This window comes from Numenius arquata, chromosome 2, assembly GCF_964106895.1.
Source record: "Numenius arquata chromosome 2, bNumArq3.hap1.1, whole genome shotgun sequence".
NCBI lineage: Eukaryota > Metazoa > Chordata > Aves > Charadriiformes > Scolopacidae > Numenius > Numenius arquata.
The window spans coordinates 25,156,445-25,171,317 of NC_133577.1; the positions used below are offsets into that span (position 1 = coordinate 25,156,445).

The window sequence follows — 14,873 nt, forward strand, 5'->3', positions numbered from 1 at the left end:
AAAGGAAATTTTAAGAGAACAGCTCTGCAGAAGCTTTGTTCAGTTCCTTGTACCAATGAAAGTAGGATTTTTCATAATTTTTTTGCTTTTCCCCATTTTTTCCTCTCTTCTTATTGCTGTTTTCAGTTCGCCAATGGATGGACATATGGTGAAACATATTCTGAATCTGCAAAAGTGCAACCATTAATGAAACAATATAAGTTGCTATCTGAAAAGGTAAGGAATTTGTTCATTCTTGATCCAGGATGACTGAAAGATTGTCGTGGTTTTGATCGGATTGACCAATCAGAACGACAGATGGCCCCTCCCTCCCCCCTCTAAGGAAAAGGGTGAGGAAGAGATGAAAGAGCTTTATGAGTTTAGAAAAAAACTAAACTACTTTAATGAAAATATTAATAAATAATGAAATAATAAATAAGAAAAGGAAAAAAAAAGTATACGGTTTATACAAATCCGTATCAAGCTCCCAGGATGATGATCATGTCACCAGCAGGCACAGGGGAAAGTCCCAGGCTGGACTTGGTGATAGACAGGAGCTGGATTCCGGATCTGGAGTCAGGAATGCTCGGACTGGGATCAAAGGCAGACGAACAGACGGGGTCCTCCTCAGATGTTGGCCATTGAAGGAAGAGAGTTGACCCTTTGATCCCTCATCTTTTATACTGAGCATGATGCAGATGGGATGGAATACCTTGTTGGTCAGTTCTGGGTAACCTGTCCTGTCTGCTCCTCCCTGCGGGTGTGACCCCTCTACGCTTTTCTGCTTCCGACCCTCCAATGGGGCAAATAACAAATTTACCTGACCTTGGTTGTTACAGCAATAAGTGTAAGCAAGGGCCTCTCTGCATACCATTCCTTGGTATAATCAGGTCTTATCACTGTGAGAGTGAACAGTTTCTGAACAATATGCTGTTAATTTTCAGAGCTTAGTTAGTTAGAAGAGGCCCAGCAAAAAAGGTAAAATTACTGAACATAAAATTAGTTCTGTTCTACCTCAAACCAGGACAGCTGTGAAAATATCACCTGTGTTTACATCCCTTTTTAAAAACTTATTCAGAGTACATCAGCTAATATGTGACTGTTGCCTTCCTCAAAATCTCAAAAAGAGATAGAAGCATTTTATTGTACCATAGATAGGCCACTCAAACTATTTTCTGTCATGGCATACATGGCATAATTTATGGTGAAACTGAAATACATATTGCCAGTATATTTTTACACTAAGGTCATACAGGAATGCCTGCTTACTTAGTGAAGACTTAGGTTTAGGCTTTGCCTGGTCTCCAGTAGAGAGCCATGAAGATGATTAGAAGGCTGTGTCAAATGAAGCAAGGCTGAAGGAACTGGGTTGTTCAGCTTAGAGGAGAAAGTTGATGGGAATATAATCTCAGTTTCCCAGTACTGGAAAGCTAATTAGAGAGAACATTTCTTCATGGTGAGGGTGACAGAGCTCTGGAACAGGCTGCCCAGGGAGGTTGTGGAGTCCCCTTCTCTGGAGATTTTCAAGACCCGCCTGGATGCAATCCTGAGTAACATGCTCTAACGTGCTCTGGGCAATCCTGCTGCAGCAGGGGAGTTGGACTAGATAATCTCTATGGTCCCTTCCAACTCTAAAAATTTAGTGAAATTCAGTGAAACAGGGATGTATTTTCTTCACAGGGATGCACAGTGACAGAACAAGAGTCAATGGGTGTAAGTTGCTTCAGCAGAAATGCTTTCTGGAAATTCTTATCTTGACAACTTAAACATTGGAATAGGTTGTCCATAGAAATGGTGAAATCACCTGCACTGCAATTATTGAAGGCACGACATGGCAAGCCCTGATAACCCTAATCTTCATAACCGTTGATAGCCCAATTAGGTTAGCTTTTCTGACCTCAACAGAAGGTTGAGCCAGATATGTCCAGAGGTCCATTCCAACATCAATTTTTTTTATGATTCTATGGTTGTTTTTTTGTTTCATGTAGCAGACAAAACACTGCATTACTCCTGATAATTACTGCTCCACCTTTGAGTTCATATCTGAACATGCCATTAACACAGTTATCCCTGTGATCATCAGTTTCCCGGAAGGCCACAATTCTTTTGCCCAACTCTGAAATGATAAATAATTTTTTTAAAATGTTTTATATGATTTAGTTGCTTCTTTGCAGTATTCCTGGGCCATAAGGGCTGATTGCAGTACATTTCTTTGCATCTCAGTATAACCAAGCAAAAGCCAAATAGTTATTTTTTGCTCTGTACAGCTACATAATAAACAATTATTGCATGTGCATTCTTCTAGGAGAAAGAAATTTATCGATGGCCAATCAAAGAATCACTAAAAACTATGCTGGCATGGGGATGGCGAATTGAAAGAACACGGGAGGGAGATTCCATGGCACTGTATAATCGGACGCGTCGCATATCTCAAACCAGCCAAGTGAGACATTTTATTAAAAACTTATTTTAAAAAAAGGCATGCAAACTTTGATTATCTCCAATCTTTGATTTTACAAGTAATAAAATAAACCTGTAGCATAAAAATATGTGAAAGCATTTTTCACATGCAATTGTACAACTCTGAAGATTGGTTTGGATTTCTATTCACTGAAGCTGGAACTTTCTTTCCCTGTTACAAAGTAACATGTTAATAAAAGTTTTCAAAAAAAATCTGAACAAAACTGAAATAAGAATGTATTTTTTCACTTGATTTAAAATTAACTTCTTTATTTAGGGAAATTATTTACATCAGTAGGTGATTACGCATTAATAGTGAGTATTAATATGATTTTAGTCTGCTATTTTTTGGAATTTGGTGGCTGATGCCTTTAAGAGAGTAAAGAAATAAATTAAGATAGATGTATAAATTATTTTTATTTCTTTTTTTTTTTTTTCCGGAAAATTAATACAAACCTCAACATTAATGCAGCATAAAGTTTACATCTACAGACAGCCAAAATTCTGAAAATATTAAAGATAGTTTTTTTCCTTTAGAATAGCCTTTTTAAATCAAAATGCTGTAAGGATAAAATGGAGAAATACTGACATTATATTCTCTTAGAGCTCCATGTACTATGCAATTAAACTGAGGAGGGTAAAAAATCTCTCTTATTCACGTAGACAAACGTGGAGCCAAACCAATGGGGGAAATAATATGAAGGGGAAAAATGTTTTCCTCTTTTCTCCACTCCTCTCTGTGCTATGTATGTGTGTAAGAGTTGATATGCCTATGAAAAATGAGCAGTTGAACCTGCCTCTCCACTCTCTATAGATGTTAGAAAGTGTATATCAAGTGATTTGATTTAGCACTTGGGCTAATATACACCTTATAGTTTGCACACTCTTAATTGCCTTCCAAAATTTTTGACTTCCAAATTTCCTGACTTTTGGGTGTTTAGAATACCAGCCCCAAAGACTATACTGACAGAGTTATTCATATATACTTTAAGCTAAGGAGCTCATTGGAATGAATAGCTTTACAGTTGAGATTCAAATTATATCAACATATGAAAACAGCTTTTGTACTAAGTTACAGTCTTCTCTTACTATAATGAAATTACGTAACTTTTCTGGAAGAGTTTTGGAAGGGTAAAATATTTCTCTATTTAAGAGTACACCATCATATTAATACTTATCCTGTGTTTAGAATGTTTTGTGCTGTCATCACACACACACACACTAGCGTTTTCTTGTGATCAGCTGAGAAATTTCAAGTATATTTAATCAGTATCTTCATGTTAATGTAACAATGCTTGCATTGTTTGCTTTAGAAAACAATACTTTATCAGTATTTATTTACTGTGTGCTGCTTGTATGTCCTTCGTGTTATTCTCTATTAAAAATACCTGTCTTTTGAAAAGAGACCTATGAACTTCTAGGCCTTGTACATGCTCATATGAAAATACTATCAGACATAGGAACAAAATGCTGAACACTGTTCTTTCTAGAGGAAGATGTACCTGTGGGGGACATGAGTTTATCTGTTACAGCAGAATCCATAGAGGAAAGCATCAGTGACTTGCCATCCAGTGAATCTCTGTTATTGTTTATCCTCCTTCGAACATTTGTGTCAATGTAACAAGCAAACCTGTGACAAATTTAGGCAGTAGAGAGAAAGAATGATAAAATGGTTATATTTTATGGGTGGGGAGAAGGGACAGAAAGAAAAATATATGTATTTGGTAGATTCTGTTGCTACAGGTAGAAATAGGGTTGAAAAGCCAAATTCAAAGTTTGATTTTTGCCTGAATTCACCTTAAACTAGATTGTCTGACATTTCGCCTGCTGAGGAAGAAAATAAAATCTCTAGAAAACAGACGTTTAATCATAACTTTAGTACAGCATTACTCACAATGAGCTAAAACCTTCAATTAGTTCAAATGAAATTTGCATTTGAATGAGGGGGATTTATGTCTGATGGTTGTCTATCATTGGGAACAAAATATGTAGACCTTTGCCTAAATCTCAATTAAGTTTAGGATCCTTTTGCTCTCTAGAGACATACAGGTGACTTTTTCCTTAATTCTTTCATTACTTTCAGTATCTTATTAATGTGAACTTCTTCATATCAAACGCTTGTGTAACTCTACACTGTTTTGCACATTTGTCATTCAGATCTCTGTAGATACAGCCCATGGTTACGCTCCTCGAGCAATTGACATGAGCAATGTCACACTCTCCAGAGACTTACATGTAAGTCAGAAACACTTAATATGCGTACCCTTTTTTTACAATTTTTTTTTCTTTTCTGCTAGTTTTTTTTAAACAAATTTGGTGCCTTATGTTGCTTTCTTTGATATGCTTGGATTTTGGTTTGGCTTTTTTTGGTCTTTTTCATCATTGCTCTTTGATCCTCTGTTGCTTTAAAAAGCATAGTTCATGTTGAAAAGCTTCAAAGTTTATTTTAGTCCTGGATTGATTTTTCCCAGCTCTCTTTGCAAAGATCTGTTGTTTTGAAGAGAATCCTGCCTAGAAGAGCTTGCGGCTTCAGCTTTTTTTTTGGTTTATCATTCATTTGTCCACCATCTTCCCAAAACATTTTGTCATTGCTCTTTTTTCTAAATGAAGAAATAAGAATCAGGAACCATTGTTACAACAAATATTATGAGAGTAGAGAATGACGAAGTTGGCAGTAGGATTTTACCAGATCTTTCAGTAGATTGCTGTTATTTGGGACAGTATTTTTAGTTGATGAAACAAGTGATGTTTCTGTCTTTAGAAAGTTAGGGATTTTTTCATCATGTTTGACAGAGTATGGTGCTAGTTTTTACAGTCTACTAATTTACTGTGTTTCAGTAGATTGCTGATCATTCTAAAGAGTTAATAAAATTAATAATTGAATAACTACTTCTAGCATTAAGCTCTTAAACTGATGAAACAGCTTCATTATAATTCCATCAATTAACATTTTTATAGACTCAATGTACTGTGACTGTAGACTGTGTAGACTTCGTTTAATGCTCATGAGACAATTCTTGATGTGAACATCATCATAGTATTATAATGCAGTAAACAAAACCCAGAGAAAAGTAACCAGCTTGTCACAAAACAGAAAAGAAATGGCATTAGAACGTCTATTACTCCCTTGTTTACTCTTTTATGCAATACCTTCTACATTTGTCATTAATTTTATTTCCTTTATAGCCCTCACCTATAAAGCAGGGCTGGTTGTCTTTATGGTTCATTTGTCCTTAATTATGAAGAGAGGCCTTCTTTAAAACCAACTTCAAAATCTGTCATTTAAAGGCTAGGCAAATTTAATTAAAATGCAGTTTTAGGTATTAATTGTCTTGATACTGTAATTCAGGAAATACCCAAACATGTTAAGTATTAATGAGATAAAAGTTTTTAAAAATGAACTATGCAATTTTGAACTTTTCTTTAATGTTTAGTATCTTTAAAGTTCAGGGTTAGATTTGTTTTATAGGAAGAATATACTTACCTGTTGTGCACACTGGGGGAGAATTTCATGCTGAATGAAAAAGCCTGTGGCTGTATCTGTGGAGTCCCTGGAAAAGACCCTGGTTGGTGCTTTTAACAGTGCGCTCACACAAATGAGTATCCACCTTGACCAGGCTCTGTCCATGGGTTTTATAGTCAGTCTGCAGCAGCCAGAAGGAACAATATTGATTCAGTCCCTCTGGCTTGCTGTTCTTTTTTTCCCTTAACAGGGCCTTCAGGGGGTTCTTGCTGACATTGTTTTGAGAATCAAGTCCCCGTCTGACACCTCAGTACTATTTCCAGAGTGGTTCTTCCTTTTGTGGTTCCTCCTTTTTTGATTTAACAGTTTTTGTCTTCAGCACCAGGTTCCTAATCCCTGTACGTAAACCCATCCTACCCAAATTCTGTATCATAATTTTTCAATAAAAGGTCATTTTCAGTGAACCATTACAGTGTAATTGTATTGAACCTCCCAGAGAACAAAAATTGTTATTTAATATCAACCAGAAAGTTGTCCTTCTTGGGGGTTAACCATTGCAGCATATATCACTAAGCTCTCCATTTTCCTAAGGCTATGGCTGAGATGATGGCAGAAAACTACCATAACATATGGGCAAAGAAAAAGAAAATGGAGCTCGAAGCAAAAGGTAATATCAACTATAGGTATTTACAGTATTTTAAGTTCTCTACGATTAGCTTAGATCATGTATTTGAGAAAACAGATTAAAAAAAAAAAGGGGAACAGCAAATTTAAATTGGTAAAGAAGAAACAACAAAGTAGGTATTCTTAATTAAATATTTTGTGATTTTTAGTGCCTGGAAGTTTTTATACTACTGACTTTAATATATTTCCCGTTAATACAGCTTTTATTTTAATTTTATACCCTTTTTTAAAAAAGCTTCCTTCAGAGTAAGGATGGGCTAAGTCCAGGAAATCTTAGGCTACAGGAAGACTAGATATTTAAATGGTTCTACTGTATTTGGCAGCTTTGAAATGAGAACAACACTTCAATGAGAACACTGTATGGTATTTGTGGTGGCGTGCATGGGAACATAGTACTGAGAAGGCTAGAGGTGGCTATAGTGAATGAAGGAGAAGCTTCTGATAGAGAGTTTCTTTGTGTGAAAAGTAGATGTATTTATCAGGTGACAAATGTATGTTAGCCACCTGAAAATTGCAAATTGCATTTCCCTCCATTGAACACTTTGCATGTATTAATTGTAACTGAATGATCTATTATAGTCTTAATGACTTCCACAGATAGGGCATGTATGCTTACCATGCTTATATGCATTTTTGCATGTCCGTCTTCAGCTGGAATAAGGTGGAATTAGATCACATTTGTGATAATAGAATAAAACCCCATCAGACTTGCCCACTAGGTTACCATTTGCATGTACTTAAATGGATTCAAGCAGAACTAATGGAAAATTTTAGAATATGTGGCTTACAAAATCACCTAAGGATATTTTTCCAATATTTTCTAGAGGGAATTTGTTCCTTTTTTAAAAAATTATTAATACAAACTTGCTGTGGTATTTTTTCTGAGATAAATCTGATCATTACCCTTACAATTTCCTGGGGTTTTATAGCAATTATTGTAGGAATTTATTGTGTTCTGTTATATGATGGTGATTTTAGAAGGTAAAATCCTAAGAATGTTGCTTTTAATGCAGATATTTATATTATAATAGTAACTTTATTTTTCTGCCAAATTAACTATCTACCTTCAGAGAGGTATCAATACATCAGCTATTTATAAGTGATACAAATGCCATTTTTTCTATTTACCTCTGTTTTGGCAGCATTCTTTTGATCAGATTGGACAGTTGTCTGAACCACATTTGAATAATGTACTCTAATTTTCTGCCTTTAATTTATTACTATAAAGTAGAACTGTAACATTTTCATATCTTTTTAGATATGCATATATCTTGCTAAACTCTATGAACTCTTCTTGCTGTCATCAGAAAGTTTAAAAGCAGGACTCTATATGTTTATATATTTTTTTACTCTTGGTTTTTCTTATGAAATGATGTGTTATTTATTGAAATATTTTCAGTTTCATCAAATGAAGTTGTAATTATAATACTTGTTCATAACAGTTAAGCATTTTTTTTTCTTCTTTAAGAGTTTTTGTAGTACATTCAACATATTTATCCAGTACTTGCAGTGATTGATTATGTTATGACTATGTTTGCAGCCACATCTGAAGTTTCTATCTGGATAATTTTTAGGTTTGTGTAAAGAAACAGAAAAGTGCATTGTTGTTATTTCAGACTAGATTTTACTGTAACACACTATGGGCTTTTACATACTGGGACATGTCCTGTCAACAGACTCTTTAACTGCTTTTCAATTCTCTTGATGTTCTGTAGTAGGAGGAGGCAACCATCCTCTTCTTGTTCCTTATGATACGCTCACAGCCAAAGAAAAAGCCAAGGACAGAGAAAAAGCACAGGATATTCTGAAATTTCTACAGATTAATGGATATGTTGTCTCCAGGTAATTCTCTGTTCAGTATTAGTGTCACAGAAGGTTTCCTAATACTCCCCACTAGCCCTTTTTTTTTTTTTTGTGTGTGTGTGTGTGTGTTAAAAGAAAAGTGTATGGTCATTTTTAGGTTTCAATATCTGGGAGTAAGGATGAACTTCATTTAGAACACTATAAGCAAGCAATGGATTATGGGGTTAGTAGCAGGGTTTTTGGGAGGCACAAGCAAGAATCTCTGTATGTCTTCTGCCTCTCCTCTCAACATTGCAGCATGCTTTTTCTTTCTGATATGTCTCCATACATACAACTGTTAGTAAACTTGTCAATTTTCTACAAGTGATAGAATTATTGAGTCTTACTTTCAGATAAGGTGCATGGACCTTTCTATAGGAATTTCTAGGCAATTGCTTTGATAAAACAGTTTTATTTCTAGAACCTGCTACTCATTTCTTTCAATGGAGTTAATTTGTAGTGTTATTAAAATATTTTAAAAGGGAAAGTAATTTTTTTTAAGTTTTTTTTTTAAATCCACAGTGTAAATGTAATAATAGTGAATAAATGTAGTAAACAATACAACATTCACAATTCAGTGTGTATACGTGCTACTCTCTGCAGAATAACAAGCATAATTCCTTTTGGTTTTAATATGACATATTTACCTACTAAATGCAGTGTGAATAAAACTTTAATTAAATTGGAGGCTTGTCTGCTTCATCAGCGTGGCTTAGGAAATGTGAGTCCCTAGTAAAGGCTGAAAGGCTGAAAGCATATCTGAGATTTGTATGACTTGAACATTAGTAAGTGAATGAAACAGTCACAGAGATGGATTTAAGTAATCATTGTGAATTAATTAGCCTACCTCATCTACTTAAAATCTGCCTACTTCCTTTCTTTTATATCACATATGAAATTCAGCCTGTTTATAGAGTCCTACAGCTAATCTAATAATTCTAGGTAAAGTTTTTCAGTGTAGCTGGCACAATTCAATTTACTTCAATGGAGTAGGATGTACAAAGAAGGATGTCAGTCAGCAAAGGTTTCTTTTCTCATCCCCTGCCAAAATGACAAAAGATTCCTCAGCTGTATTCAAGGTTACACGTTCCTTTTTAACTAATCCTTTCTACTTCTAACTTGAACACAAGTGAAAAGTGGATTTTGGGTTTTGGAGGAGTGGAAGGCTAAGAGGGATGATGATAAGATAATCATTAACTTAGACATTCCCATCATCTAGTAAATAGTTCCTGCTGCATCTGCATCCTCCTGTGCTACTCAAATGCAGGTCTTTCTATCAAGCTGAACTCAATGTACCTTCTGCTCCTGTGACCACTGTGCTGTCCAAACAAACAAGCATTTGATTCATGTTTTCCTTTTTTCTGCTTATCACTTGACTTTCTGCCACATTTATTCTTGCACACATTTCTTTCCAGTCTTTTATTTGACAGTGACCATTCTAGTCTAGTGCACCCTCACACACCGCGGGTTTAGGGAAAGATACAAGCACTTGCCCCCTGCCAAGCACATGGACTGTGCTGGTGCTGAGCCCCTCGCTTGCCTTACTGACACTGGCCCCCTACATTAGCTGTTTTTTGGACACAGCATTCCCACTGCAGTGGCTGCCAGCTGGGGCTCCCACTTGCTCCAGTTGCAGACACCACAGACTAGGGGTGCCTTACCTCCCCCACTGTCTGACTCCAATTGCTAGCACCAGATCCACTCGAGCCAGTCCCCCGCAGTAGCTGGCACTCTCGGCTCAAAGTCTGTAGGATCCACAGAGACATTCAGAAAAGATATGGCCTCTCCAACTACTGATGCTGAGACCCTTGTTCACTCATGTGCTGGCACCACAGGCCTGGGGGTACCTACACCCCAAGTCTGACTCCATTTGCTGGCCCAGTATCCGCTCATGCTGGTCTTGGCAGTACCGGGCACTTACTCCTTGCAGCACACACATACACATGGGATAGTGAGTGAGATTACATAGAACGATAATGAAGAAAGGATTTAGTAAGAAGATAAGAGAGACTGTAGAGATGAAGTGCAGGGCTCAGTCAGATGACTGTATTGACCGGCCTTGGTTTACATGCGGCTGGCCCCTTTTATACCATTTTTTGTCTTTTTCTCCCCTTTTGCTCTTCCTTGATCTTCCTCCCCTGCATGTTCCATCATTAGTTCTACTGACCTGTCTCACATATTCCAAATCCTCATGTTCTTCAAAGTCCCCTCCTCTTATGAGTTACAAAATCCAGGTGGCCCTCTCCAAAGGTGTGCCTGAAGTTTCTTAATGGCCTGTTAATTAGGAACCGGAGACTTTTGATCTACAGCGTTGTCTCCTTTACCCGTTGTCTGCCAAGTTTGTGTCTCTAAATCTTCTTGTTTATGGCTTCCCTCTTATTAACCCCTTTTGAATTGGGATGGTCCGTGACTGGATAACCTTAATGAAGCAGACACTTATACCTTTAAAAGTACCAGCTGACAAAACTGTTTTAGTTCCAGAATCTCTTTTTCTGAAACTGAACCCTACCATCAGCAGTGTTCTAATTTAAAGCAGAAATATGCACTACACAGGCAGTTATATTCAGTAGGTGTACTTTTTTTAACTTGCAAAATAATTAGGTACTAATGTACTTGGTGCCTCTGGCAGTGGGGTGACTGACTCCCTTGCTGATTAAGCATAGCTTCTTCATGTGCCATCATTAAAGTCCTGGTCCTGTAGAATCAAGGTTTATGTCCCATCCCTGGAAGTGTATAAGGCCAGGGTGAATGGGGCTTTGAGTAACCTGGTCTAGTGGAAGGTGTCCCTGCCCATGGCAAGGAGGTTGGAAGTAGATAGTCTTTAAGGTCCCTTCCAACCCAAACAATTCAATGGTTCTATGTCATTGTCAACTTGTTGCTAGCAGACGTCAGCCCGCATTACGGTACAACTCTGCAGATTCACACTTATTGAAAGAAGATACACTTTTCATATCAGACTAGTAACTATGATGGAACATACTGAAACAGGTAAACTGTAATTCCATCACTTTGTTTTGGTTTTCCCCTGATTTTTCACAAAGGCTACATAGCTATTAGAAGTTCTTCCATTATGAACAGACTTTTGGGGAAAATCTTGATGAGGGAAACAAGATTTACTTCTGGTTTGATTGTTTGAATCGAAGTATTCTGGCAGTTTCAAAACTCCCTCACTCAAGAATCAGTCCCTGGAGGGAAATATAAAACAGTAATGCCTTACAATTAAGGGAAAGAAATTACAATGGTACTGTATTAATCTGATTGACTAGTCTCATTTTTCTGTAACCTTCTACTTGGGAAATCTGAGTTTTATCTCAACAAATTGCTCAAAACCTAAGCACGGGGTAAAGTACTGTTTACTTAAAACACAGAACAATTCTTATGTTAATAAGCAGTTAATCATTACTAGATAAGAATGGCATCAGACTACATGGAGTGGTAAGACTACTTTGAGTCCTGCATGTGTGAAAATTGACTTGCTTCTTTTTACAGAGGATTTAAGGACCTGGAATTAGACACACCTTCCATTGAGAAACGCTTTGCCTACAGTTTCCTTCAGCAACTTATAAGATATGTGGATGAAGCCCATCAGTACATTCTGGAGTTTGGTATAGTACTCCTTGTGCATTTTCTTAAGAATTATTAACTAGGATGTTTGATATTATTAAAACAGCTAGAAAACTTCAAAAAACCTAACACGTTCTTGGACTAGGAGTTCTCCCTCTAGTTTCCTGTAGTTGATGAAGATGATAAATTTTGGAAAGTTGTGTAGTTCACATATTCATTCCAGTTTCTCATATTCATTTCGCAGATGAAAAGTGTTCAGCCAAAGTTTTTAATTACTTTAATTCTTTGAAAAAGTAAACTAGCTGCCCCCTTGCATTTATGCGCAAATTCATAATTTTGCATGTGTGCACATTAACGTTTATTATTCTCGTGTAATCCATTTTTTACAGAGAGAATTAAACCAGTCATTTGTACCATTGTGAAATTTTCTCTGGAGGAGGAAGTTGAGTAGAGAAACCTCTTTAACAGACTCCCACAATAGGAATATTTTTTCACAAATACCAGCATGTGTTTCTCCAATAGTGCTGTGAAGGAAAGGATTTAGCTGGATCTGCTTTTGTTAAAAAAAAACAAAACAAAACAAAAACCAAAACCAAACCAACTCCAAAACCCAAAACAAAACAGTTTGGTGACCCAAGTCAGCTTCTTACATGAGCAGTAAAAGCCAAAAACCCTGGCCAGATGCAGCTTCTATGTGACCATGGGAGTTGCAATGCTACATAACATGTACTGTGCCTCATGTCTAGGTGTAGATGCTCTAATTGACAGTATTAATGGCAGGAGCCACAGAGATTGAATAAATCAATGCTCATCCAAAAGCTTATCTAGTTTTAAAGTGGAAATTATCAAATTCATGTATTATTATATGCCATGGTTACTTACAGTAGCAAAAGTCTGTCCTTGATAACTCATTGGGTTACTTCTGCTGCTAATACCTGATTATCATGGCTTCATTCTACTTAATTATATAGATTTGGCATAACGACAAGAATAATAATGAATAAATACCGAAACACTAGAAACACTGCTGGAACAAATACCGTTTGTGTTAGTATTGATTAGTAAAAAGAAGATAATAAATAAAGGATAAATAATCTGGGAGCTGTACCTGATTATGCCTGTAAAGAGTATTTAATTTTTATGGTAATGGGGGAAGTGAAGCAATATCTATTTCAGGTGGGTAGTTCTAAACATTAATTTTGTTCTTTAGACAAAATCCACAAATAAGTAGTAAAAATTTGGTAATTCTGTTTCTCCTGGGAACAATTGGAGAAAGGTGTTCCATTGATATTTGAGTTCAGGCTTCCAAATAACTAATAAAATACAAACATAAGGCCAGATTTTCATCTCACAAAAATATCCATATCTCTTTGGACTATGAGATGTCTAAACTTTTATGAAGATTTGGACAGTTTTTCTTTACACATTTTATTTGCTATAACTTATCTTCACATGAGGGAGTCATAAAATGCCACTTCAACTAGTGTGTATACTGTTTATGGTATCTTAAATCTACACCTAAAGATGATCAGTATTACTGGTTTATAGTGTACCTTTCTAAGAAAAATGCAGAGTACACGGTAATTGAGGATACATGACAGGGAGCTTAATTTTCTTCTCTCTGCAGATGGTGGCAGCAGAGGCAAAGGAGAGCATTTCCCATATGAACAAGAAATCAAGTTTTTTGCCAAAGTACAGTATATCTTTGCTTATTCTTTGTCAACATAATAAGTAGTTGAAGTGAGAAAGCATTTGTTAGTGAACGTGATTATTGTTAGTTCCACTTTTCTATTTTAAGGTCATTATTTTATTAATTAAAACTGTGATAAAAATAGCTTGAAAATACGATGAAATATAGATGTGAAAAAAATTACAGCGCTATATTGTTATTCTCATTATTTCCTTACTTCATGATATGCAACTACTCATATGATGTTACTCATAACTTCCCTACGTTTTCTGTTTACTGGCTTAGTCTAATTCTGAAGATTTTTATCTTAAAATCTTCAGGCAGATAAGTGTGAGCAATAGTTATTGGAATTAACAAAGCTATGTGTCTGGCAGTGTCACCTTCCTTATTTCTTTCCTTTTTTTAAAACCATGCTGATGTTTCCATCACGGAGTCACAGAATGGCTGAGGTTGGAAGGGCACTCTGGAGGTCCATGTAGTCCAACTTCATTGCTCAAACAGTGCCACCTAGAGCAGGTTGCCCAGGACGATGTCCAGCAGGCTTCTGAATACCTCCAAAGGTGGAGACTCCACAGTCTCTCTGAGAAGCTTGTGCCAGTGCTCAGTCACCCTCACAGTCAGAAAGTTTCCTGGTGGTCAGAGGAAACCTGCTGTGTTTGTTTGTGCCTCTTGCCTCTGGTCCTGTCACAGGGCACAACTGAAAAGAGCCTGGCTCCATCTTCTGTACACCCTCCCTTCAGAAATTTATACACTTTGATGAGATCCTCCGTGAGCCTTTTCTTCTCCAGGCTAAAGAGTCCCAGCTCTCTTAATCTCTCCTCATTTGAAAGATCCTCAAGTTCCTTCATTATCTTTGTGGCCTCTTAACTGGACACTCTCTCCAGCGTGTCTGTGTTTCTCTTGTACTATGGAGCCCAGAACTAGACACAGCACTTCAGATGTTGCCTCACCAGTGCTGAGTAGAGAGGAAGAATCACCTCCCTGGACCTGCTGACAGTCCTTTGTCTAATGCAAACCAGGATGCTGTTGGCCACCTTTGCAGTGAGGGTGCATTGTTGGCTCGTGGTTGGTTTGCTGTCCACTGAGACTCCCTGGTCCTTCTCTGCAAAGCTGCTTTCCAGGTGGTCAGCCCTCAGTGTGTACCTGGGATTATTCCTCCCATATGAACTTCGGGAGGACTTTGCAATTCTC

The 14,873-nt window shown here is 36.9% G+C and overlaps 1 protein-coding gene across 1 annotated transcript in view; it reads left to right on the top strand.

Moving 5' to 3' along the window:
* The window catches only part of RYR2 (ryanodine receptor 2), a 440,097-nt gene that overhangs the window by 321,353 nt on the left and 103,871 nt on the right, over positions 1–14,873 (top strand). Inside the window, exons 55-61 of the mRNA XM_074144589.1 lie at positions 127–216; positions 2,285–2,422; positions 4,597–4,674; positions 6,494–6,569; positions 8,305–8,428; positions 11,918–12,033; positions 13,620–13,684. Coding sequence (XP_074000690.1) covers positions 127–216; positions 2,285–2,422; positions 4,597–4,674; positions 6,494–6,569; positions 8,305–8,428; positions 11,918–12,033; positions 13,620–13,684 — 687 coding nt within the window. The remainder of the gene's footprint in view (positions 1–126; positions 217–2,284; positions 2,423–4,596; positions 4,675–6,493; positions 6,570–8,304; positions 8,429–11,917; positions 12,034–13,619; positions 13,685–14,873) is intronic.